Source organism: Camelus dromedarius, chromosome 16 (assembly GCF_036321535.1).
Source record: "Camelus dromedarius isolate mCamDro1 chromosome 16, mCamDro1.pat, whole genome shotgun sequence".
NCBI classification, from domain to species: Eukaryota; Metazoa; Chordata; class Mammalia; order Artiodactyla; family Camelidae; genus Camelus; species Camelus dromedarius.
The window spans coordinates 53,485,735-53,511,611 of record NC_087451.1 but is presented as its reverse complement, the minus strand read 5'-3'; the positions used below and the strand labels follow the sequence as shown (position 1 = coordinate 53,511,611).

General features: G+C 41.3%; 1 protein-coding gene across 3 annotated transcripts; it reads left to right on the top strand.

Annotated features, from left to right (window-relative positions):
- The first annotated feature begins 644 nt into the window (after positions 1–644).
- On the top strand, positions 645–25,877 carry CALCOCO2 (calcium binding and coiled-coil domain 2). Of its 3 annotated transcripts, none has more exons than XM_031468265.2 (13): positions 645–722; positions 7,363–7,552; positions 12,785–12,887; positions 13,166–13,299; positions 14,285–14,410; positions 15,088–15,176; positions 15,554–15,623; positions 16,225–16,347; positions 16,649–16,735; positions 19,802–19,897; positions 21,579–21,714; positions 22,770–22,798; positions 23,339–25,877. In XM_031468265.2, exons 2-13 carry the CDS (start codon positions 7,373–7,375, stop codon positions 23,510–23,512), a joined length of 1,347 nt encoding a protein of 448 aa, XP_031324125.1. In that variant the 5' UTR covers positions 645–722; positions 7,363–7,372; the 3' UTR covers positions 23,513–25,877. The 3 variants fall into 3 exon arrangements, with proteins under 3 accessions (XP_031324125.1, XP_031324124.1, XP_031324123.2); XM_031468264.2 differs by having other exon boundaries at positions 687–822; XM_031468263.2 differs by lacking the exon at positions 645–722 and adding an exon at positions 929–1,127.

Genomic DNA, 25,877 nt, shown 5'->3' with positions numbered 1-25,877 from the left:
GTTTACTCTTACCCCATTAGGAAAGGTACTACTGGGGGAGGATATAGCTCAGTGGTAGAGTGCTTATCTAGCATGCACAAGGTCCGGGGTTCAAACCCCAGTACCTCCATCAAGAGATAAGTAAATTAAAACACCTAATTACCCTCCCGAAAAAATAAAACAAAGCGGGAAGAGCACTACTTAGAATTAAGACTAAAGAATAATTTCTTTCTAGAAGGGGAATGATAAAACACAAAAACTGGGGCACCCAGGGAGATTGCTGGAGAGCGCAAGTGGGAGGCATGATTAAATGCAAAAGGGATTCTCATTTATGATACTCTTAGTGAAGTGTTACGTGGAGGCAGGAGAAAAATAAAGATGACCTCTCAACGGCCCTTCAAAAGTATGGAGCTTTCTCCTTCAGGACTGAAAAAAATATAGGATTTTTTTAGAAAACCAAAACGTAAATAAACGGCTCGTTCAAAGGTAAGAAATAGGCTCCTTTGGATGTGACCGCTGCTCCAGACTGGGGAAAACCCTAAAGAGCAGCGGAACAACGCCGGGTCCCAGTCAGCTGTGCACTACATGTCCCTACAAGCACCGCGGTGAGGGCGGGGCTTGCTGGCCGTTATGACCTGGTGGGCGGGACCAAACGGTACAGCTTCCCCCTTGGGTTTTTCGCCCCGCCCCTGTCCCCTTCTCCGCCCTGTTGCCGTTGCGCCGCCGCCGGCTGCAGTACCCCGGTGAGTCCTGGAGTGAAGGCGGGCAGTTAGGGACAGTTGGGCCGTCGGGTTCTCCGACTTCACATTTCACGTCCTGAGAAAGGACCATGGACGGTTGGAGGTGCGGCCGGTTTCGGTTTTCACCCTCTTCCATCTTTCTAGGGTGACAGTAAGTGGGAGTGGCGTCATGGAGCCCCGGGAGCCCCTCCGCGGCCGTGGAGGACTGAGGGCAGTTTTCTCTCGAGGAGGGCAAGGCTTCAGTGCCAGGGCTCGGGTGGAAGCTCCTGGGGCGATGAGTGTCTTGACGTCACGCCTCATGCCCCCTCTCGCGGTCCGAGGTCGTGCTGCTTCCTTAGTCCCTGTGCTTGACGTCATCGCTGTCTGCTTCCAGGCCGAGGCGGGAAGCAGAGTGCCCAGTCACCCTAGGCAAGTTACTTTCTCTTTGAACCTCAGTTTCCCTGTCTTGATGATCCTTGAAGCCCCTTTCCTTGAGTAGAGGCCGTCTCTAATTGGGGGAGATGTTCTAGACAGAGAAGAAAGCTGCTGAATGTAGTGACCTGCTTCTTTACCGTTGGTCTCCCTTAGCCCCTCCCCACCGCCACCATCAGCACGATTTGTTTGGGGGGAGGGGGCTAATGTCCCTACTCTCATGATTTCAACTCCTCCTGAGCATGTTAACTTTTTTCTGACACTTGGATTCTTTTCTCCTGATGTCAGCAGCCAACAGGTGGCCATGATTGGTGCTGAGTAGAATAATACGGATGCTATATATTATAACATACTCACTATTGCAAAAACCGTTTAAAGTGAAGGGCTTTAAATGCAGTAGGTCTTTGTAGATTATGTAGAGCAGATGTTTAAGGAATATCCAGGTGACTCGCTTTCAGGTATTTTGAGAGAGCTACTACCTGAAACTCTACCCTTTTGCAGACATGACAGCTGTGGAGTGGAAAGAACCCTGAGAAAGGTAGTCAGTAAGAGTTATGTAGCACTAACGAGTCATGTTGTCTTTGGAGTCAGTACAAAACAGGGCTCTTTAAAATGTTTGGCTGTGCTTATTAATATAATACCATGCTTTCTCATTTTCTTAGATGAAAAGAAATGCTTTCACTTCCTTTTTCCTTCACTTGGGATCTTATAGCTGAAAAGTTTCTTAGAGATTTTCAAGCCTGATCCATTTTACTGATGAGGAAACAGATCTAAACGGAGGCGGTGTGACTTGGCAGAGACCTCAGAGCTAGTTAGCGACAGAACTAAGACAGGTACCCAGGTCCCTTGGCTCCAAGCCTAGTCCCCTTTCCACTGTGCTTCAAACACTGTCACTATCCATGTCGCTTCAAGAGTTAACTCTCTCATGGAAAAAGTATAAAATCTCAGTAGAGTAAAATGGAATAAAATGAAGATTGAGTACACAGTTTTGAGCTTTTCACACAGCTCCTGCTGGTTGCTGCATCTCATGTCCCAGAACTATTTTTCTGCCCTTCCTTAGTACTGTTGGCCCTGTGGTGGTGTGGGATGTGGTGGAATGAAGGCTGCTTGGAACAAGCTGGGCGGCAAATCCAAACAGTTCTTAATGAGTGGTATGGAAAGTCTCCTGGGGTATAAAATTTATCTAAGGCACTCTGAAAGATTTTACGAACTAGAATGAATTTGAAAAATTTGGATTAGATTGAGTGGCTCTGATAATTTGAGGACGAGTGACATTGTGTCTTTGCTTTTGCTTCCCATCTCAGGACCATCTACACATCCATAGTATTGATTGTCAGTGTTCTCTGAAGGGTGGTTCTGGGGGAGCATCTCTTCCAGGGCCAGGGAGGAGTGGGATTCAAGTCAGTTCATCCATTTTGCTAACTGCTAATAGTTTAATAAGTTAAGTAAGCAGAAGGATGAAGGAATTAGATTGAATGTGGGTTTAGTTTTTACTTATCTTTTTCACTGTTCCCAAATGAAGAACTGATTTGCATCTCTCTCTTGGCTGAGCATTTGGTTTCCTTCTGTGAACCGATACCAACTGTCTATAGTCTTCATTTCTCTTGAAACATAAGCCCAGTGGTATAAAAGGCTAATGTAAAACTATTGGACATTCTTTATGGTAGAATTTTATTTTTTATAAGGTTATTGCTTCCTCGTGGTTCAGCATACATGAGGGAAAATCTTTAGGAAAATTGGTGTGTCACTTTGGTTGAACATTTGCATTGTTAGGATCTGAACCAGGAAGCTTAAGAACATTTTTCAGTTTTTCTGCTAAGAAGTATATCAGTGTAGTTTGCAGATTCATTCAACAAAGAGCAGAATTAGAACTGGCTGTTTGTTCCTTTTCTTCTAAGAGAATCTATGCTCCCATGGAACAGTCCTGGGAGTAGTATATTAGACTTGAAAAGCTCATTAGATGAAAATATGTCATGTTTTCTTACAAGCCAGGAGCCAGTTCAGGGAACTCATTTTAAAATACATTGCCTATTATCGCCTGCCTCCTCTGAGGACCCTAATTATTTTGGAAGAGGAGTAAAGGGCCTCTGACAGTCTGTGGAATCTCTGCATTCTTTTCCCATGCTTGACGGTTTGTTTTTAAAAATCCATGTTTGTTTTCTCTGGCCACTCCTTCTGTGGCCAGTCTTTGACCTGAGGATAGGAGTAAGGAATTAGGTGGAATACTATTCTGTGATTTCTAGGGAGCCAATTCATCCCACTGCTTTTTCATGACTCAGTAACTCTCTTGGCTTCTAAATTTAACTTTTGCTCTTCTTATATTTCTTCTCTCTTCCTTGCCTCTATGGATGTTGCCAGAATTAGAAGTGGATGATGGACAGGTTCTGTAGTGGGAAGAGTGGTTCAAGGAAAGGGAAGTTGATGCTTAAATCATTCTAATTTTCCTTCCACATCCTTCCTGCTCCCCTTCCCCCACAACAGACATTTATAAACTGCTTTGTCAGAAAGGCAATTTCCCAAGCCATTGTTGGAGCCTCCTTCTCCCAGGGAATTTTATCACTGGGAGGAAGGACAAGCTTTAAGGATCACTGACCTTAAAAATTAGTAGATACCTTCCTTCTAGGAAAAGTTGAAGGAAGTACCTCCTCACTGACCCAGTTCAGATTGCTATAGTTATGCTTGAGGTTTCCCCATGACCTTTTCTGTCCTGAGTTTTGGTAAGAAGCAGAGAAGAGAAGCCACTGCTGTTCTCCTCTGCCTGCCTCCTCAAACCCTTCCCTGGTCTTGGCAAAGGAGAGTTTTTTTAATTTCAAAAATGATTGAGTTCTGAATACCCAGAGTGCCACCGGGTGCCCTCTGAATCCTTCTAGGAAGTGATGAGATCTCTGAAATGGGAAATTTCATGGAGTCTCTTAAATTTTTGATAAGCATCTAACTTTCCCAGGTAGATAATTAAGTTTTCAGATAAATGAAGATCAAATTTCCGTGGACTATACATTCAAGGCTCAGAACATGAGCTCTTTCTTGTCATTTTGTATATATATCCTGTCCTTTCTTCAGTGTTCTGTTCAGGAGCCAACTTATAGGTTGTTTTTCTAGAAAATAAAGAGAGGCTGGACCAAGCTCCCCTACCCTTAGCTGGTCTTGCCTTTCAGCGTAGCATACATTTTGGAAAACAGCTTGCCAGAGTTTGAGTGTGTGAAATGTGGGCAATGGAGTGTGAATTTTATGGGTCCTTGAGGAAATCAAATCTGTGCCTTTTGTTTAGCACCATGCTACATGAACCAGCTCTGCCAGCTGAACTAGCCGTACCAAGAACTGACATAGCACTTGGAGATTATCATCTCCTCACCCTGCTTTAGAAAAGAAAAAGCCAAGAAACAGCAGCTTCTCCTGATTTATCCAACAAATTAAGAGCAGGGCTAAAAATATTAGCGCCAGCATCATTCACACCATTGTTTACCTATAAGGCCCTTTCCTTTCACTTTTTGATGAATTGCATGCATATCTTATTCATTCATTTATTCAGTGAATACTTAACCAGCCTATGGGCCAGGCATTATGTGGTATATATAGTGGTGGTCGTGTTCCGAAGGAAAAGAACAGGGAGTATGGTACTTAGGTTAATTAAGAAACAGGCCCTGAAGTCACTCTTACTAGTGTTCTCATGATCCATAGTCAAAGGACAGATTAAGTCAGTTTACACACCCAGATAAATGGTGCTTGAGGCGTAGGACAGAGGAGCTGTGCCGGCCTCAGTGTGACTGAAGACCGCTGGGAAAGACAGGCGTCTGCAAGCTGAGAAACCTCCCTGCCCACGCTCCCACAGCATCCCACAGATCAGCAGGCAACAGCTTATCATGAGGAACAAGTCCTGGCCTAGAGTGGAATGTGACCTCTCTCTTCCTCAGAAACACTGATCTGAGGTTTGAGGTTGAGGATGTGGCTAAACTGTGTCACAGACCAGAAAGCCAATACATTTCTCAGTTCCTTAGCTCAAGCCCAAGAACAGAGAGTTCAGTGCCTCAAAGTCCCCTTGCCTTCTCTGTGAAAAATTTGTCTTCTGTGCAAGTTGGAAGAAGAGGAACGGTTGCTTAGAGTTCAAAATAAAACCAGGAAATAAGGGGGTTGGGGCAGAGTTAGAAGAGCTACTGTGTTTTGGGGTTATTGCACTTACTGTATTTTTAATTGTGTGTGTTTGTGTATGTGTGCAATCTTCCAGCATGTTCCAGCAGCTGAATTTGTAAGGTACCATGTAGTGTTTGCATATGTACAACTCTTCCTTCATCTGGTATAGAGTTGCAATATTGTTTTCATTTCCTGGTAAAACTGGATTGAGAAACATAGACTCACTCAATGTTAGACGAGGGAGGCATTTCCAAGACAAGTCATGTTACTTTTGAGGGGCAGGAAGTGTCAGGTCCCAACAGCTCAAAAGACTTTGTTTCTTTTATGTATTGTTTTTACCTCCCAAATAGTTCCCCTACCTTTGGTCACATTTTGTCTGAACTATGACCTAGAAAGTTGAAATACAGATTTTACAGATAGGGATCCAAACTTGCTTGCAGTCCTCCCAACATGGGCTGCATTTTTCTGTTTCTTTGCTTTTATGCATGTTGTTACATTCATCTGGAATTTCCTCACCCCCAAACCCACTATCAAAATCCTAATCTTCCTCAAGGGCTTATCTCGGATTCTACTCACTCCTCAAAGCTTTTCTTCATTCCTCTAACCAGATGCATCTCTCCCTCTTTTGAACCCAATAGCAGTTTACACTTATTCCAAACATTTGGCAGTCACTAAAATTCTCATCTAACCTCCATGTTGGATTGGGACCCTTTTGAAGGCAAAGACAGTGCCAGAAAAGAAAAAAAAAACAATAAGTAATAATCACTAACATCTGTTAAACCCTTTCTTTATGTAGACTTTGTGCAAGTACTTTATTCTGTCATCAGCATGACTTAACTTTGTGTGAATTGCCTACTCTATGGCAAGTACTGATTTAAGGACTGGACACTGTACATTGCAGGCATGCCTCATTTTATTGCACTTCATGATACTGTATTTTTTATAAATTGAAAGTTTGTGGCAACCCTACATTGAGCAAGTCTGTTGGTGCCATTTTTCTCACAGCATTTGCTCACTTCATGTCGCTCATGAATAATTCTCGCATAATAATGCAAATAATAATGAAGAATTCATGGTAATTCTCGCAGTATTTCACACTTTTTCATTATTATTATATTTGTTATGGTGATCTGTAATCAGTGATCTTTGATGTTTTACTATTGTCATTGTTTTAGCATTTGTTAGCAATAAAGTGTTTTTAATTAAGGTATGTACTTTTTTTAGACATAACGCTATTGCACACTTAGTAGACTATAATATAGTGTGAACGTAATTTTTATGTGCACTAGGAAACCAAAAAACTTATGTAATTTGCTTTATTGAGATACTTGTTTTACTGAGGTGGTCTGGAACTGAACCTACGTATCTCTGAGTTATGCCTAGATTTCAGTTAATGCTCACAAAAAACAGATGAGGTAGATGTTATTAGTCGCATTTTACAGATGAGGAAACATGTACAGAGCCCAGTTAAGTAAATTACCCAAGGTCGTGCATTTAACAGGTATTGAAGCTAGAATTTGAACTCCAGCATTTTGATTTCAAAACCCATGCTTGTCACCCCTGCAAGTCAAGAATCTCCTCACATCCTGATCTTCCTTTCTGCACCCATCCCCACCTCCTAGCAGAGTGCCGTAATATATGGAAGGACCAGATAATTATAGGATAGATGGAATTGAATGGAAAGGCTGAACTCTATAGAGAACTTGACATTCCAAAAGTCACAAGGCTTGTTGGGATGAAAAATCTAGAATCTAGGTCTTACAGTTCCCAGCTCAGGCCATTTACCTCTGGGCTGCCTTGCTTATTTAAGGCACTAGAAGAAGGGAGGCAAACTAGCCATGAGCAGAGGATCAGGGTATGTGAGGGTGGTGGTGCCTGTGGTGAATATGTCAGAGATCGTCTCAGAAGATGCTTATAGAATAGGAAGCTATGAATGCAAAATGGCTCATAGTGAAACAGAAAGCAAGTTGTGTGATCTCAATACTTACCAGGCTTTGGCTTTTCCTGACTTACCCCAAATGGAATGTTCCCTGGGTGAGAGCCCAGAAATGTCCAGTATTTCAGACAATCCTTGAGCCTTACTGTATCCCATGTCTCATAACAGGACCCCCACCATGGAAGAGACAATAGAAGATCCCCCCACATCAGCTGTCCTGCTGGACCATTGTCATTTCTCTCAGGTCATCTTTAACAGTGTGGAGAAGTTCTATGTCCCTGGAGGGGACATCACATGTCGTTACACCCTCACGCAGCATTTCATTCCCCGTCGAAAGGATTGGATTGGCATCTTTAGAGTAAGTGGTTAATTTAGTACCAAGTGACTCAGAACTAGAGGTGAATCGTAGTTACCTGAGTGTGTGACTATCCTTGTATTATAAGCATTTTGCATGTATATCTGGCCAATGTGAAAATCCTAAACTAACCTCCTTAGCATTTCCCCCTTTACACACCAACATGTGCTGTGGCACTCAAAGTTTAATCTCATTCTTAAGCTAAAATAAGATAGCAAATCATAAAATCCCCAAGTTACTTTATACTTTCATAGACCAAATGTAATTTTTTTTAATTATCCCATTTTGAAATACTTACCTGTGACTTGATTGGTATAGGTGGCCCCTTACATAATTTCTGTGAATTTAAACATCACTTTCTTACTTAATACAGTGTTTAATTTATTTTAATATGAGTATTACAAATCTGGAAAGGATGTTGAAAAACTACCTTGTTCAACATCCAAGAAGTTTGTTCCTGAATAAGCGTGTCTTGCTTCTTTGTGAAGGTTTCCAAGAACAGAAAGTTTACAGGCTCCCTTGGTGACCTCTTCCAGTGTCTGCTCACCCTGTCAGTTCAAGTACAGAAATAGTACTTTTTTATAATAGCCAACTTACTCTCTACCTCCCCACGTCCCTGCATCTGTGTCTCTGTCTCTGACATCACACACACACACTCACACACTTATACTTTCACACACCCTAATGACAAATCTCCCTATTTCCAGAGACAAGATAAAGGTCAAATTAAGTAATTTACAATGCTGAGTCCCAACATCAGTGACCTTTGTTTCGACACCTCAGTATGTCATGTGCTTGTTGGCCTACACTGTTCATCCTGAAATTAGACATCATTCTTGACTGTACTGTGAAGGAGCTGGTGCGCATTCACATCCCTCACTGAATTCCTTTTCTTTGATTGTTTGGAATTCCAAGCTAAGTGGCAGAGCGATGGAAGCTGGAGGGAACAGGGCTGGTGTTTAGAGGCGGGGCTAGTAGACAACTGGAGGGACACTGGCAGGTGTCATGACAGCTCCTGAGACTGCAGGCGATTAAGTCATTAGACTAAAGCTGTTCTAACACAGAAAACTGACATACCAGAATGTTTTCTGTTTTGGAAAGATGATAGTTGTTTTTCTCTTCCCTGTATATAGCAAAGCTGTCCAACAGAACTGTCTATGACCAACACTAGCCAGTAGAACTTTCAATGATCAAGCTACATCTTTGCTGTCCAGTACAGTAGCCTCTAGGCACATGTGGCTAATAGCACTTAAAATGTGGCTAGTGTGACTAGGTAACTGATTTTTAAATTTTACTTAATTTTAATTCATTTTAATTTAAGTAGCCTCATATGGCTCAAGGCTAGCATATTGGACAATGCAGGTATAGATAATTTTAAAAGAATGATTCAAAATTACGTATATATTTTGAAATGTAATCTAACTTTTTTTGCAATGCAATCATATTTCCATTTTGCTCAGACTAATTGTTTGTAAATCTCCAAGTACTTAGCAACTTGCAGTGAGGACTTCACTTTAAACCAAATGAAAATCTTTTGCTCTTTAAAAACAAATGTTTAGGAGGCAGGGTATATAGGTCAGTGGTAGAGTGCACACCTAGCATGTGTGAGGTCATGGGTTCAATCCCCAGCACCTCCATTAAAATAAATAAATACATAAAAACCTAATTACCCCCCCAAAAAAATTAAAATTAAAAATGTTTAAAAGCATTTTAAAAAATATTTGAAATACTTCATGCATTTCAGCGGTATTGCCATGCCACAGTCGTGGTTAGTCCAGAGAATGCCCTATGATGTTCTTTATCCATAAAGCTGTTGATTTGAACACCAACCCCAAAGCCTGAAAGAAAATTTTAAGACTGATAAGGAGAGAACACAACCTTTTTGAGAACATACAGTGTGCTAGGTCTTTGATGAGTTTGTGTGTGTGTCTGTGTCTCTGACCGTGTTTCCTAATTTCATCCTCACAGCACAGCAGCGCCCTGGGGTAAGCAGTATTACCGCTTGTGCACAGATGAATACAATGAGTATACTCATGATGGGGACTTCCCCAAGGTCTCCCAGTGGTTAAGCAAGCTGGTTTGACTCCCAGACCTCTGCTTTTCTTCCCCTTTTCTGCTGAATTCCTTTGAACAACAGATGGTGAATTAGACAATTAAGGGTTGAATGTGGAGTTCTGGCCTTCCTATCTAAAGCGCTCCCAGGGTTCCTTCAGTGTTGTCTTCATCACAGTCCTCAAATCCTTATCTCCCCTAACGCTGCCAGTAATTCCTGCCTCCAGGTAGGCGCTCCTGAGGTGTTTCTGAATGTGCAGCACTACATCTTCTCCATACCGCGAAAGCCACCACCAGTGACAAAGCCTGAAGTGGGTAGGAGTCAGCTTTGCTTCCTTCAGTGTGTAGCCCTGTGGTCCGTCACCTGGGCATTTACGTGTTCCAAGATTTCAGGGAGGGGAGACAGCAGGCTGCAAGAGGCAGACTGGGACAAGCCCGATGGAGGAGCCAAGGACAGAAATTGCAGGTAGCTAGAAGTTGTTTCCTTGTTCCAAGGCAGCAGTAATTCTCAGGCCTTCCCAGATGATATTTTGGTCACAGTGCATTAAGAAACTCCAGGATGTGAATGAAGACTCCATAAAATTTCTGCTTCCTGTTCCACCACAGGCTGCCGTGGCTCTGCGATGCTTACAGCAATGGGGTGTATATTAATGAGACACTAAAACATGCCCTGGTATGTTCAGCTTTTAGTGTCGCCTTTTCAACCCTGCTCTGATTCCTCAATATATAAGCATAGAATTTATTTTTAGTTCTTTTCTCTTCCCACTGGGTTCAGACAGGGTCAAAACATGACAGTAAATGTAATTTTGCTTCTCACTTGGTGAGTGTTCTCCCCTTGAAGACACAACGGCTCCCTTTTTATTCTCTGGGGGGTCTTATCTTCCAGAAATGATTTGAGCCATCTTTTACCTCTCTTCGTATTTAATGAGAATATTTTCCACTTAGCCAGCTTTCTGCTCTGGGGCATATTTTACAGTATCCTTATGTTTTATGACTTACTATATTTTGTACCTAGAAGAGGCCTTTATGACTACCAGATTGTTGTTATCTTTACCACCAAAACGCTTTCACTAAGCAGGCATTAAGAAAAACACTGAATGGACAGCTACATGTAAAAGAATGAAATGAGAACATGGTCTAACACCATATACTGAAGTAAACTCAAAATGAATTAAAGACCTAAATATAAGGCTGACTACTATAAAACTCCTAGAGGAAAACAGGCAGAACACTTTGTGACTTAAATTGCAGCAATATTTTTTTGGATCCATCTCTTAAAGCAAAGGAAACAAAAGCAAATATAAACAAATAGATTAAAACAAAACTTAAAAGCTTTTGCACTGCAAAGGAAACCATCAACAAACACAAAGATATTTGCAAATGATGGACTAATAAAGGGTTAGTATCCAACATATATAAACAGCTCTACACAACTCAACATCAAAAAAACAAATAACCCAATTTTAAAAATGGGCAGAACTAAATAGACAGTTTTCCAAAGAGGAAATGTAGATGGACAACAGGCACATGGAAAAATGCTCAACATCGCTAATGAGGGAAACGCAAACCAAAACCACAGTGAGATACCACCTCATACCTGTCACAATGACTGTCATCAAAAAGAATACAAATAACAAAACACTGGTGAGGATGTGGAGAAAAGGGAACCCTCGTATGCTGTGGGTGGCAATGTAAATTACTGCAGCCACTGTGGAAAGCAGTATGGAGGTTTCTCAAAAAACTAAAAACAGAACTGCCATATGACCCAGCAATTCCATTCCTGGGTATATATCCAAAAAAAGACAAAAACACTGATTTGAAAAGATACATGCACCCCAACGTTTGTTATTATTTACAGTTGCCAAGATATGGAAGCAACCTAAATGTCCATCAACAGAGGAATGGCTAAAGAACATGTAATATATATATGTGTGTGTATACACACACACACACACACACACACACACACACACACACACTGGAATACTATTCAGCTTTTAAAAAGAATGAAATTTTGCCATTTGTAGCTTCGTGGTTGGACTTGTAGGGCATTCTGCTAAGTGAAATAATCAGAGAGAGAAAGACAAATACAGTATGATATCTCTTATATGTGGAATCTAAAAAATACAACAAACTAGTGAGTAAAACAAAATGGAGGCAGACTCACAGACACAGAGAACAAACTGGTGGGGAGGGGGAAAAAAGGAAGGGTAATGTAGGGGTAGAGGAAGAAAAGGGTTATGGGATTACATGAAATCATGTTTGTGAAACTTGAAAATTGTAAAGCACCGTAGAATTTAAAGAATCATTCAATTTTTAAAAATTAACATTAAAAAAGAAAAACACTGAAGAAAGAAAACTATATAGGCTGGACTCAGTTATCTGGTTACCTTATAATCTAAGAACTCTCTTGCCATCCAACCCCAACACACATTATTTAAAATTATTATTTAAAATGCTTTTTTAAATGCAATAATATAATCAGGTTGATATAGGTGACGAGACTGAATTGGATAAGGGAGAGGACAAACCAATGGAAACCAAGATCAGAAGTGCTTTCTGATTATGATGTTCTTATATTGTTTGTTTTCTGAGGTGGGGGTAATTAGGTTTCTTCATTGATTTCTGCTTGGAGGAGTTACTGGGGATTGAACCCGGGACCTCTTGCATGCGGAGCATGCACTCTATCACTTGAACTATAGCCTTCCCCTTGATTAAGATGTTCTAAGAACACTGTTATAAGAAAATAGTGGGGTCAAAGTTCACATTCCCACAAATTCTTTCCAACCGCTCTCAGTTTAGTATCTGAATTGGAGATGGAATTTTTGGAATTCTTGTCCTGGGTGTTGAATGGCCAGTTTTTGTTTCCTTCTCAGACAAGTAACATGGACTGTGTGTGTGCATACCAATTTTTAATCATATACATAGTTATTATAAGAACTAAACAGACATTTTTCCAAAGAGGAAATGTAGATGGACAACAGGCACATGGAGAGATGCTCAACATCGCTAATCATCAGTTACATCAAAAAACAAGATTTGATCAATGGTGGGTAGATCTTGTCATAATGAACTCATTTGATTGTAATTTCAATGTAAACAAATATTAAGAAGACATAGTCAAAATAAGAAGAATCCACTGAGCACTTTCAGACACTGAACAAGAGCCCCTTTTCATTGCAGGTGGGATGGAAGACAACCCGTGAGTATTACACCTTCATGTGGGTTACTTTGCCCGTTGACCTAAACAGCGAATCAGCCAAACAGGAGGAAGTCCAGTTCAAAGGTGAGAAAAATACTGGATCAAAGGTGAGAAAAATACTGGATCAAAGGTATTGAAGACCGGGGTGGATATAGCTCAGTGGTATACAGCACGGGCTTAGCATGCAGGAGATCCTGGGTTCAATCCCCCACGCCTCCATTAAAGAAAAAAGGTACTGAAACAGTGGCCAAGACTAATTAATTCCCTTGAGCTTGAGCTTTCTGGAGCAGATAAAAGACTTCCAGGTTTTTAGTTTTCTGAATAGACCTTATTTTAGATTAAAAATCATGTTCTGTTTTCAGCTTACTACCTGCCCAAGGATGATGAGTATTACCAGTTCTGCTATGTGGATCAGGATGGTGTGGTCCGGGGAGCAAGTATCCCTTTCCAGTTCTGTCCAGAAAATGAGGAGGACATCCTGGTTGTTACCACTCAGGTCTGTAAACATCTCATCTCAGTCTCCTTCTGCCATTAAGAGCAGCAGTTCCAGGGTAGGGTGGAATTCTAGTCAGTAAGCCTTTATTGGATATTTAACAGATACTATTGGGAAAAACGTATACAGTACCCACTCAAACCCAGCATTCCTAAGGGAATGACTTCAGAATGTTAACAAGAATCATAACAGTGAGTGATTTTTCCTTTATCTAAAACTTCTGTAACTCAGTTGGCATTCATTTATTTCCTTCACTTTTCCAGTTACTTAAGTTTTGTCATCTGCACATCTTATCACCGCAGTCAATTTTATAAGCTCCTTCAAGGAGAAAGTTACCAAATATTCTTCTTTGTATCTTTTAGTTCTGGCCCCGAGCTTGTCATATATGAACATTAGATTCATTTACTTACTCAGTTATTTACAGGACACCTGCTTCCATCCAGCACTATGGTAGGCACTAGGGATGCAGTGAAGAGTCAATTAAAACTGTGTCCTGATCTCAAGGAGCTAAGTCCAGTAGGAGAAACAAACAGTGTTAAGTGTTTGCAAGAAAAAACATTCTTCTATCATTCCCTCTGTTTTTTTTTTTTGGAGTGGGGAGAGATGATTAGGTTGATTTATTTATTTACTTTTAGAGGAGATGCTAGGGATTGAACCCAGGAACTTCTGCATGCTAAGCATACGCTCTACCACTTGAGCTATCCCCTCCCCCCTTATCATTCCCTCTTTTAAGTTTTTGTGGTCTCATTTTTAAAAAAATCTTTCTTGGTAATGGCAGGCTTAGTGCTGCAGTTTTATAGACATACCTCTCTTAACCCCTTCCCTACACACTGAGGAGCTGATTCCGTTTGGGGTACTGTGCTGACAGTGATAGAGAATCCCCCAGACCCTCGCCATCCCAGCCTCTGGGAATTTTCTGCTGGAGGGACTTGAATATCCACTGAGCTATAAAGGGCCAAATACGAGTTTATAGAACGCTTTTTCGTAGGGTGAAGTGGAAGAGATTGAGGAGCACAACAAGGAACTTTGCAAAGAAAACCAGGAGCTGAAGGACAGCTGCGTCAGCCTCCAGAAGCAGAACTCAGAAATGCAGACTGAGCTCCAAAAGAAGCAGGTAAGAAGCTGCTTAGAGGTGAACTCAGCGTATGGAGATCGGAATTGGATGGTGCCTCTTACCCAGCACCATTTTCTGTTTTGCTTGTGATCTTATTCCCTTATAAGAATATCTGGCACCGATTTTAGTATGTTAGATATTTCCTTTTCATTGTTTACTTATTGAAATGATATTATAGATATCTGGGATTAAATACGTAGATTATGTTTACATATTGAAATGATATAGATATTTTGGATTAAGTACATAGGCTATTAGTAAAATTAATTTCATCTATTTCTTTTTACTTGTTTTAATGTGGTTATTAAAATGCTTTAAATACATGGGTGGTTTTCATGAATTTATTGGACAGCACTCTTTTAAGAGAAAAAGCAACTTTATTTCATCCAGTGTTGTGTTTGCAGTGCCAGAACGGTGTTTGGTACATAATAGGCGCTCATTAAACATTTGCCTAGTGAATTAATGGACAGATACAAGCTCCAGTAGAAGAGAAATTAAGGTAGATGCATTTTTAATATAGGAAGAACATATTTGAATATTTTAATATGGAAATCTCTTTACTTGGATATTTCATTCACTGCTATGCCTGACAGTAAGTGCTTAAGTATTTGTTAACTGCCTGAGATACTAAACACTGTCTTAGAAATGGTCAGTCCGTTTGACGTTTCCAACTGCAGGAGGAGCTAGAAACCCTGAAGAGCGTCAATAAGAAGCTGGAACAGAAAATGAAAGAGCAGAAGGACTGCTGGGAGACAGAGCTGCTTCAGTGAGTGTGATCCTTGGATGGGAGGAAGTTTTGTGTTACAGATACCTTTAGTTGGGTCAGATTAGATTTCTAGAATTTGTTAGAAAACAGTCTTCCTATCATGACAATGATAAGTATGGTTCTCCCTCTTTGATTCATGAATTCTGATTCTAGGTTAGAGAATTAGAATGGATAGGGACAAATTACCTGAATTCAAGTATTACTGTTAAATATTGAATTCTTGCAGTTTGAGGTCAGGAAGCCAAAACAGGACTGAAGAAGAGACTGGTGGATTTTAAATGCAGGCTTAGGGCCAAGGCAGCCTTAAATCATTTAAGGTCTGGAGGAGCTGACCTGGAATTAGCATATTTTTCACATAGTCATCTCCACCTCCACAGACTAAAAGAACAAAACCAGAAGATGTCCTCAGAAAATGAGAAGATGGGAGTCAGAGTGGATCATCTTCAGGTAGGAAACGCCAAGCCTTTGCCAAAGTATGTTTTCTTAGCCTTGCCACCACTCCAACTCCGGTGGCCCAGGAAGATGCAGATCACTGTAGCTAGTGCCTGAGGGTGGACCTTTCAGAGCAGCAGACTACACTTTCAGAGTGTGTGTTTGCCAGTCTTAGCCCCCCTCACCCTTGTTTTGTTAGTCACAGTCCCCAGAGAACTGAATCATTTGCTCAGTTTATATTTATCGTGAACTCTTAAGATGATGACCAGCCTCTATACCAATACTAACTTTTTTCTTTTAACTACAAAATCTTTTCAAGCAAAATCTCACTCAGAAGCCTGGAATGTAAAGCAGGTAGCAGCAGAACTGTTCTCATTTTTAGGAAGCTGGGCCTTAAAGAGGGGCTGTAAAGGATGGTTTGTTGAATTTTTCCCACTTGAATCTTAGATTCTTAGAGTGTAAGGTAGAGCTGAAAAGTGCAGAAGTTCTACGGAGTATTTGGCATTTGGGAATTGCTGGGGAACACACATCTCTTCATGTTACTCTACATTGTAAAGCATTCCTGTTTAGTTTTTATTATTTTATATCTTGGTTATATTCACTGTTTCTGCTTTAGGCCCAACTGTCAACACAAGAGAAAAAAATAGAGAAGCTTGTTCAGGAAGTTCAAGATAAGACAGAGCAGCTGGAGCACCTGAAAAAGGAAAATGGCCAGCTCTTTCTCAGTTTGACTGAACAGGTAGAGTCATGGAAGACAATCATACTTTTTAGGCATTTGTGAAAAAATATGTACATTGCTCTTTCTTTATTGTATCATGTACCTGGATATCAGTGGCTTTAGGAAAGGTCTCAGAGGAAGCCATCTGAAGTGAAGTATCTCCTGGCTTTTCTTGGGAGCTAATAAGAGAAGACTTGCTTCTCTGCCTCCTGCTTGCTCTTTAGCTCAGCAGGCCCTTCCCCAGTGCATGCATGCATGTGCGTGTGCGTGTGCGTGTGCGTGTGTTTTCCCAGCAGTGGTACTGAAATCTGTTTTTATGCAGAAGGAGCACCAGAAGAAGCTTGAGCAGACAGTGGAGGAGATGAAGCAGAAAGAAACTGCCGCAGTGAAGAAACAACAGGAATTAACGGCATGTCTGTCTTTGCATGGCTATGTGGGAGGGAGCTAAAGAAAGGAAGGGGTAGGGTCTATTTTCACGTGGTGGAAAGCATAGATATGACAGATTAGAATAGCATTTACCTCTGGACTCTTTCTCTCCAAAAGGATAGAGAATCTGCCATTTACACACTGTTTAGGAAAGATGGGCATTTCTAATGCGTGATGAGTGATAGGGAAATACTAGAAGTTAAACTTCATGACAGGGTGTAGTAAATAGAGCCCTGGGCTAGAAAAAACACAGAATAACCCCTGCCCCCTCCTTGAGGAGTTACTGATTAATGATTATAAATTGAACTCTATAATTAGAAAATATTACAGTGGTCAAAACAAATTTTGTTATAATTAATATAATGTTAGCAATTATCATCATTATAAATTATTCTGAGCTGTATAATATAGTAATGAAAGCCTAACTGACTAATCATTTCCTATAATATATTGTTAGAAAAGAGGCCTCATGGTGATGACAGGTGCCTAGAAGCCCAGTTTTCTGCACTGATGTAAGGGCGTGAGAAATCCTGATGCGTACTGGGAATGTAACCAATACATGCATCATTTATTCACTCTTAATATTCATTCAGTTATCGAGTACCTACAATATCTAAGAAACTGTGTATTTTAGCATGATACAATAAAGAGTGGGTCCAACAGAGTGTGAAAACCAGCAACTCAAAGGTTAAGTATAGCCCACAGAAATGTTTGGCTTTGGCAGTGTTTTCTTAAAAATTGGATTAGTTACCAACACTTAAAAATGGAAATATTTCCCATAAAAAATTTTGTATTTCCAGCTTCTTGAAAAATTAGAGGCTTTGGCAACATTTGAGCCCACATTCTCACACAGCAGTAGTACCCGGAGCTGAGTAACTGCTGCCCCTTTAGATGGGTCTTGGTTCTCCATCGGGCTACAGTCCTCACTGTTTCATTGCATTCAGTTCCTTCGTTCAGTTACATTACTTGCTAGGCCCCTATTGGCACTTTTGAGTTTGTGATCTCTTTTTTCTTTTTCTTTTTTTTTGGGGGGGCAGGGGAAGGGAGGCAATTAGGTTTTTATTTATTTAACAGAGGTACTGAGGCTCGAACCCAGGACCTCGTGCATGCTAAGCATGTACTCTACCACTGAGCTCTACCCTTCCTCCTGAGTTTGTGGCCTCTGATGTAGCAAAGAAATTACTGTTTTAAATAATCTATAGCCATTCAAGGGAACTATATTCAATATCTTATAGTAACCTATAATGAAAAAGCATATGAAAAAGTGTATATATATCTGCACATAGCTGAATCACCATACTGTACACTAGAGACTAATACAACATTGTAAATTGACTATACTTCAGTTTAAAAATAATTTTTTTTAAATAAAAAAACAAGGCAGATCTCATGTTAAGTATTCTTATCACACACATACACACAAAAGGACACAAGGAAACTTTCAGAGATGAGGGATATATTTATTACGTGGGTTCTGGTAATAGTAATAGGAGTGTAATACATATGTCCAAACTCACCAAATTGCATATATTAATTATATGCAGTTTTCTATATACCAATTATATCTCAATAAAGTTAGAGAAAAAAATTTTTTAAATTATAACTAAATAAGTCATCTATAGCCATTCAAAGGGTTGAACTCCTTGTGGCAGATATGGGTTTCCTTGGTTTTTGCGGAATACTTTTCAAGACCCAGGGGCTCCCCAGTTGTCTCATAGCCATTCTTTATTCTTCATGCATCCAAAAGGCCCTTAACTCTGAGGACTGTGTATCTTATGCTTCAGGAGCCTAGGAGCAAGAAAGCAGCAGTGGAGGAACAGTTAGTACAAGAGGTGGAACGCCTTAAGGCAAAGGTAGAGGCCGGGAAAGCCTGTTTCTTAGAGAAGTACAAAGAGTGTCAACGGCTCCACAAACAGATCAGGCAGCTCAGGGCTGCCACACTGGTAGGTGACAGATGAGGGGCCCAGGAAGCAAGGGGTGTGAAGGTGTGTGGTTCCTGGACCAAGCCCGGAGGATTGCACACCCCTGTTAAGGAGAGGAATTTATCTTTCTGCCAAAAAGAGGAGGGATGGAGTGTGCGGCCAAAAACCAGCCTGGGGATACCCAGAAATAGAGACCCCCAGCTCAGCCACGGGTCTCAGGGAAGGTTTTTGTAACTACAGGTTTCTGTGCAGTCTCAGATAGTCCTTTCTTATTTCTGCCTTTTGAGGAAGTGAAGCAGGACCAGAAGAGCCAGCAGGAGCCAATGGGGATGGGGAGCCAGGAGCCTGCAGTCAGCACTGTCATCGGGTAGCCCCTCTGGCATTACTACCTCAGGGGCGGCTAGAAGCGCACAGCAGTTTGGGCACCAGCATTCAAATAAAAATCTTGGAAAAAACACCACAACCAGTAGGATTAGCTTAAGTGTTTTTGTGAGGTATGCGCATGTGTCCGTATGTAGGCAGGAGATGGGAAGCGCTGAAGCATGCCTGTGAGTTTTGGGTCCGTGAAACTAGTCAGTGAACCCATCATACTGGGGCGCCCAGGACCCCAGTCTGGGTTCCTTGTGGCCTTGGATAAACGCCTCCCAGGATTCCTTCTTCCTCAGTGTCACTTGAGTCCAGATGCGTATCCTCACACTGGGAGGGAGTCACACCAGCTTGACTCACTGCTTCATGCTGCACTGAGTGAAATGTTTATTCACGACAAAGCTGATTGTTTCCATGGTTGGGTGGGGTTAAACAAAGCTCCATTTATCCCTAATTATGATAAGTCAGTCTTGAGGTTTTCCCCAAGCTAATTTTTTCTCTCTGGTCACTTAACTCCCAGCTAAACCAAAAGAAACTGGCATCTCGATGCCAGCCCAAGCCTTCAGGCATTTTATTAAATCACTTTTCTGTAAGTCAGCATCTCCTCATGGTGCAACTCCTCCCTACCCCAGTTCGTGTCTCCCCCGCCTCAGTCCTGCCACTTTGGAAAGCCAGATCCTCTACAAACTCCTTGTTTTACCCCACCTTGATCCAGACTACAATATGTGATCCTAATCCTAATGATTTTTTTTTATTGGCAGGACCAGAACTTGGACCTGTCAAAGAGACTGAGTGAGAACAAGATTCTGTATGATGGTCTGCAAAGAGAGAAAGAGACGATGCAAAAAAAAAATGAAGTAAGTGTGTAAAAGACAGTAGAAAATCCCAAGGTTTTAACAGGAAGGAGCAGGGTGACCCAGAGACGTGATGATAAAATAAAAAGTTAAATAAAAGAGCCCTTTCTGGAACAGCTCCTAAACAAAGAGCAAACTGAATCTGGTTTCCTAATCTGCCGCAAAACCCACACTTTGTTCTATGACTAAAACTTGTTTGGCATGGCAGTAGTCAACTTGAAAGGAACAGCCTTGATGAAGACCTAACTTATTATTTTTGCTTTTAACTTGACAGCTCTTGTAAGTACTGTCTTTGGGGAGTAACATCCTACACCACTTTTATGCTAACTGAGGGACCCCTTTCCTTCAGCACAACTTATTTTCTTTTTCTCTGCTGCCAAACCAGAAGCAGAACTGGTGGTCTGTACAAGAGCTGAACCCATGGTAGGCCCCAAATAAATACTATGCATTCATTCACTCATCAGTTCATTCATCCAACCAGTGTATTTTCCTGCTGTGTGCTCAACACAAGTTACTGATTAATTGAGGATCACAGCAGCAAATAAAGAGGTTGAACTTGAAGTCACTCTTACACTCTTGTTAGCATCCAAGAGTAGGTGCCCGTGCATTCTGACTGTTCCTCTGATCTACACCTCCAGCCATTCTCCATCTCCACCCTCTCTGTCACCCTTCTGGGCTAAGCCCTCAAGTGATCATTTCTATTTTTGATAATATCATTTACGCCAGTGTGTTTCAGTTTTGCAGAAGGCCTTTGGGGTCTATTTCTGGTCCTGTCATTCTCATCCTTTTTATTTAGTTAAGTGACCTTGACTTTGAAATTGTCTGATGGTGCCAGGGGGCTGGGAGGCGGGGCAGAAGAGGGAGAAGGAAGAATGCACACAATTTGCAACGAGAAGAAAAAGATCCGATATTTGGAAGCTTTGTTGAGAACTATAGTAAAGCCCTCTTAAGATGTTAGGGGGAAGTTTACTAATTTTCTTTCTTCTAAGAACTTTAAACATGGTCTACCCTCCTTGTAGCTTGTCCTCTTTCACTCTTTCTCTCTCACCTTCCCTCCCTCTCTTTCTTCTTCCCTCTCACTCTCAGCATATCCATTTGATGGGATAAAACATGAAGAAGGGAAAATTATATCAGGTGAATATTCACATTGTGTAAGAAAATTGTTCTTGGAAAGAGACTAAAAGTATTCTGAGGAGGGAGGGTATAGCTCAGTGGTGGAGCACATGCTTAGCATGCATGATGTCCTGGGTTCAATCCCCAGACCTCCACATAAAAATTAAAAAATGAATAATTAAAAAAAAATTTTTTAAAGCAGCATTCTGCTCTCCATACTGTACAACAGGTTCCATCTTATTAATGTAGCCCCTGCCACCCTCACATACCCACACAACTTTTGTACCCCCCTTCAGTTGGTATATATTTAAAGATTTTAGTTTCTTTTTTGCATTAATTCTAAAGAAAATTCAATATACTTTTAAATTTAGATATTAAGAACTCAGATCTTTGAATATTGAGGCTGCTGCTTCCGCTTTTTAAGAATTGTGATTTATCATTTCCTGGGCTCTCCAGTGCCACGTTGTTAATTAAACTCTACCTAGAAGGGCCGTCCCTGGCCAGTCGGTGTGGCCATTCTTTGCTGTTGTCTTTCAGCGTGTCTGTAAATACTCTATCCTCTCTATCCTAGCTTTTGAAGAGCGAGAACAACAGATTGCTGAGTTACATGGGTCTGAATTATGACTCTTTACCGTATCAAGCGCCTACTTCAAGTCAAGGAGGTGCAAGACAAAACCCAGGACTTGTCTATGGAAACCCGTATTCTGGTAAGACAACTTTACCATCGAGCTGGAAGGCCCCTGCTTGTATCCCTTTCCCCTACTAAATTTTGTTTTTGTCTGAGATGCTAATTAAGACCAAACTCATTGTTAATACTTGCTGGGCAGAAGCTGAGTATCCAATAGAAAGATTGCTGGGCAAGTAGTGTTAATTGAGAAATAAATCTGAATCTAGAAGACGCAAATCAGATCATTCGCCTAGAGGCAGCAGACACAAATTGAGTCCCGTGGCTATATTCCAAATATATAAATCAGAGAAATGTCTCTGTGTAGAAGATATACACATACAAAGCTGAGGAAGCTAATTAAGATTTGGAAATGGAAGCGTGAGCGGCGGGATATGCTGCCCAGGAATGGGCTGTTGCAGGCAGCCGCCCCGATGGCCTGACCAAGGGTAGCAGGCGTGTGCCCCCCGGAGACCCCTGGGGGGCTTGGAGGACAGGAAATGGGGGTGACACCCAGTCTTGTCATTCAAGGAACTGGGGGTCAGATGTCCCTGCCAAACAGGGAACTTTCCTCCTTTTTTGTCTCCAGAAGTGATCTGAGACCTCATTTGCTTTTTTTGGACAGTTTAAAGCAGGCATGTTCTCTTAACAGTCACAATCAGATCTTTGCAACAGGCGGGGGTACAAGTTTATTTTTTTTCCTTAAAAATATTTTTAAGCTTTTCATTTGAAACATAACTGTTTGCCTGGATTCGGTCTTAAAATCTATTCCCAGTCTACTTCCTTGTTAAATTGTTACTGTTTTCACTAAAATCTCATATTCTCTACACTGCATATAGGTTTATTGTTCTTCCTAATTATATAATGGGTATTGAAAATGCCACTTCATTATTTTTTCCCTCCATCGTTGACCTAGATCCCCTCCACCGAAGTCAGTGGTGTTTATGAGAGAGAGAGAATATGGCAGTATCAGAGAGGGATAAAGAACTGGGAGGGGAACAGTGAGGATTACAGAAAACAGCTGCTAGCACACAGTTGGAGAACGCGTTCTAGGGATGATATTTTTTCATTGAATGAAATCTTCTTTATCACCCTCAGGTATCCAAGAAAGCTCTGCCCCTGACCTGGTGAGTATTTGATTCGTAAGATTGCCCACATCAAATCTTTGAGAAAATTTCCCTTCCTGCTCCATCCAGTTCATGGGAGAACCATGCATGGGGAGACTGGTTCATTTTGATAACTCCAGACTGAGTCAGCTGGATCAGTTTGATCAGTGCCTAAATCGGAGAGAGCCTGTTGAGGTGGGGGATGCACAATTCATCATCCATCAGCATTCTGCTCACGACCTGCACCTGTGAGTTGAGTTGAGTAGCAGGCCTCGGGAGGCCATGTGAACCGGGCAGGTAGCCAAACAAGGTATAGCCCATGCCCCATTCAGGCTGCAAGTTATCTGACTACTTCAGCAATATTAAGCCCTTTGAGTCTTTGAGTTAGAGAAAGCCCCAGTGAATGTCTCCAGATATGACTTTGTTGATTCATCCTCTAATTCTTGATCACCCACCATCTGCAAGCATTACAATAGGTGCTGAGGACATAGTAGAAAATCAGACACGGTCTCTGCCGAGTATAGCTTACATTCAGACTGACCTCTTTGCTCTTCCTCCCAGCTCTCCATCGAGCCATGCCCCACCTGCACAGCAGACTTTGCTGATGACATTTTTGATCACACCTTGGAGCAGCACAAGCCAGCTCTTTATTTGAATTGTCCAATTTGTGGCAAGACCTTCCCAGCAAAAGAGAAGCAGATCTTTGAAGACCACGTGTTCTGCCACGCTCTATAAGTGTCCCAGCCTCTTGGATCTACACTGTACATGGATTTTTATAGAGTAGAACCTGTAGCTTCTGCTATGAGTTATGCCCAAGATCCTGCCTAACCTGAATTATTAGGGATTTACTTAGTCCTGCTGCCCTATAGGTGGAGCCATGTCGATTACCTGAAGCATAGTGTTGAGGGCTGTTACTTCCATCCTGTGGGTAACTACCTTTTAAATCGCTTAACTCTGGCTGTGTCAGCCTGTCACCTAAAGTGCCCATTCTTCCGAGCATCTCCAGTATAAGGTCCCTGGGATGGAACTGACCTGGCTATTCACTCCAGTACTAAGTGAGTAGTTTTCCAAGTTGTCCCACTCCATTCAAGGTCAGGCCTTGTACTCAGTCGTCAGTTCTCACTCTGGGATTGGCGATTGATCAGAGGTTGAGAATTTCTTCCTCCTCCTCCTCCAGCCTCTTTCTCTAACTGATAGTGTTAGAGTAGCCAAAAATGGTATGCCAGAGAGCTCAGTCATCTAGTTTGGATACCAAAGGTTTCTCATCTTGATTTCTTAGCTCCCAACAGAAGCATCGTATCCCTGAACCATGGGCATGAAAAATTATTTCAGTCCCAGAAAGTCTTCTTTCTCTCTGGATACCTCTGATTGGCATTTTCTACCCTGATTTTCCTTGTGCACATAACTTTTATTGTTATAAGTCCTTTCTTAATGGTTAGTAGGACTTTGTTAGAAACTGTATGGGTTTGCAACTTTCTGAGCAGGTGAGTTTAAATATGAGTAAGTCAGAATAATGAGAACTATTGTTAACCACTTTAATACTAAAAAATAAACTAGTCCTCTACTTCAGGGACTTTGATAATTTAAAATAAACCTTGACTTTATGTTTTTTTTATTTTTAAGCTTATGGGGAAAGTGTAATCAAAAGGAATGTGGGAATTACAGACCCCACCAGTGATTTCTCTCCACCTGTCTTAACCAGTCAGTGAAAGTGTGTCCCGGCTGTTATTTTGAGGTGGAGAGGGAGTCTGAGAAATCTGGAGCCCTGACTTCTTGGTCTAACTTCCTATGCATTATTGAAAGGGAGTGGATTTTGGCATCTTTTGTGAACTAAGGTCGAGTCCCTCCATCCAGCTTTGCCTAATCGAACTATAAGAAAGCAGTTCCATTTTCTATACCCCAGGGACTGAACAAATGGAAATGACTCCCAGGCAATCAACCAGCTGGTCACTATAGAGACTTTTACAAAAACTTTTGAATGATTTGAAACATGATGTTGTGAATCAGGTGGAGCCAACTATAGCTCTACATTCCTTCTGGGGTTTTCCCTGATGTGACTGGCATTATACCTTAGATTGACTATATTGTTCTAGTCACAGCTCCTAGCCTTTATTCTCCTTTAATAAACTGAAGATAAAGCTATACTCCTCCTCCTTCTGTATCTCCATTCCAATGAGATGTCTCTTGGACTCATAAGCCTCTGTCCCTTTAGAATCAAATGTGACATTAAGACAAATTCTAGAATAGAAATATAATGGGAAGACAATAATGCAGTTTCTCTGGCAGATACCTTCCTCCCTGCAAAATTTCTGTTGCTCCCCAGATAATTCCAGTGAAGAATTGCAGTTTCATTTATTTTGTACTAGTCAGCTCTTAATTAAGCACATGAATGGAGAGGAGCAGTGGTGCGCATAATCCAAATCGGTGAATACCATTTTCTAGTGAATTACCCACACCCCTTTGCCCCTGCTACCCCGAGGGTTACCGTGATTATCAGCAGCAGCAGGAGCACTTCCACAGACTTGGTAAGAAAACAGTCGAGGTGTTAATGAGCCTTTTTGCTGGATGTAAAGCAAAGCATCTTTAACCATTGTTCATTATTCCCAGCTGCTCTTACCAAGGCTTTGAAGGGGACATTATGTAGCAGGCAGCTTCCAGTGGTAAAGAAAATAATCCTTCTTAAATAATCCAGTCCTCAGCCTAGTCTTTTGCTTCTATATCCCTTGTACCCACAGATTTTACAGCTGTAAAACACCTGCAAAAAAATAGGTTGTGGGAGCAAAATGGTATTTGTATCTAAATTGAATTTTAGAATCTTTGTACTTGCTATGGCAACTTTTCCTTCCTGATTCATTTTCTCTCTCCTAATAGTAAAGTGTCTTTGCATTACCTTTGCACACTTACTTGCTAAGCAGTAGGAAAACAGTCACCCTGGCACACGTGAGTGTGAACGAGTGGTGAAGGTGAACATTAACCTAAAATCAGAGAAGGGAGAGCTGGCAAGATAGTAAACCTAGGCCCCTAAGAACACCTGTAGCTTCAGCCCTTTTCCCTCATCTTGTTAAAAAATGGGATGAAATGAAACTGCCTTGATGTTTAA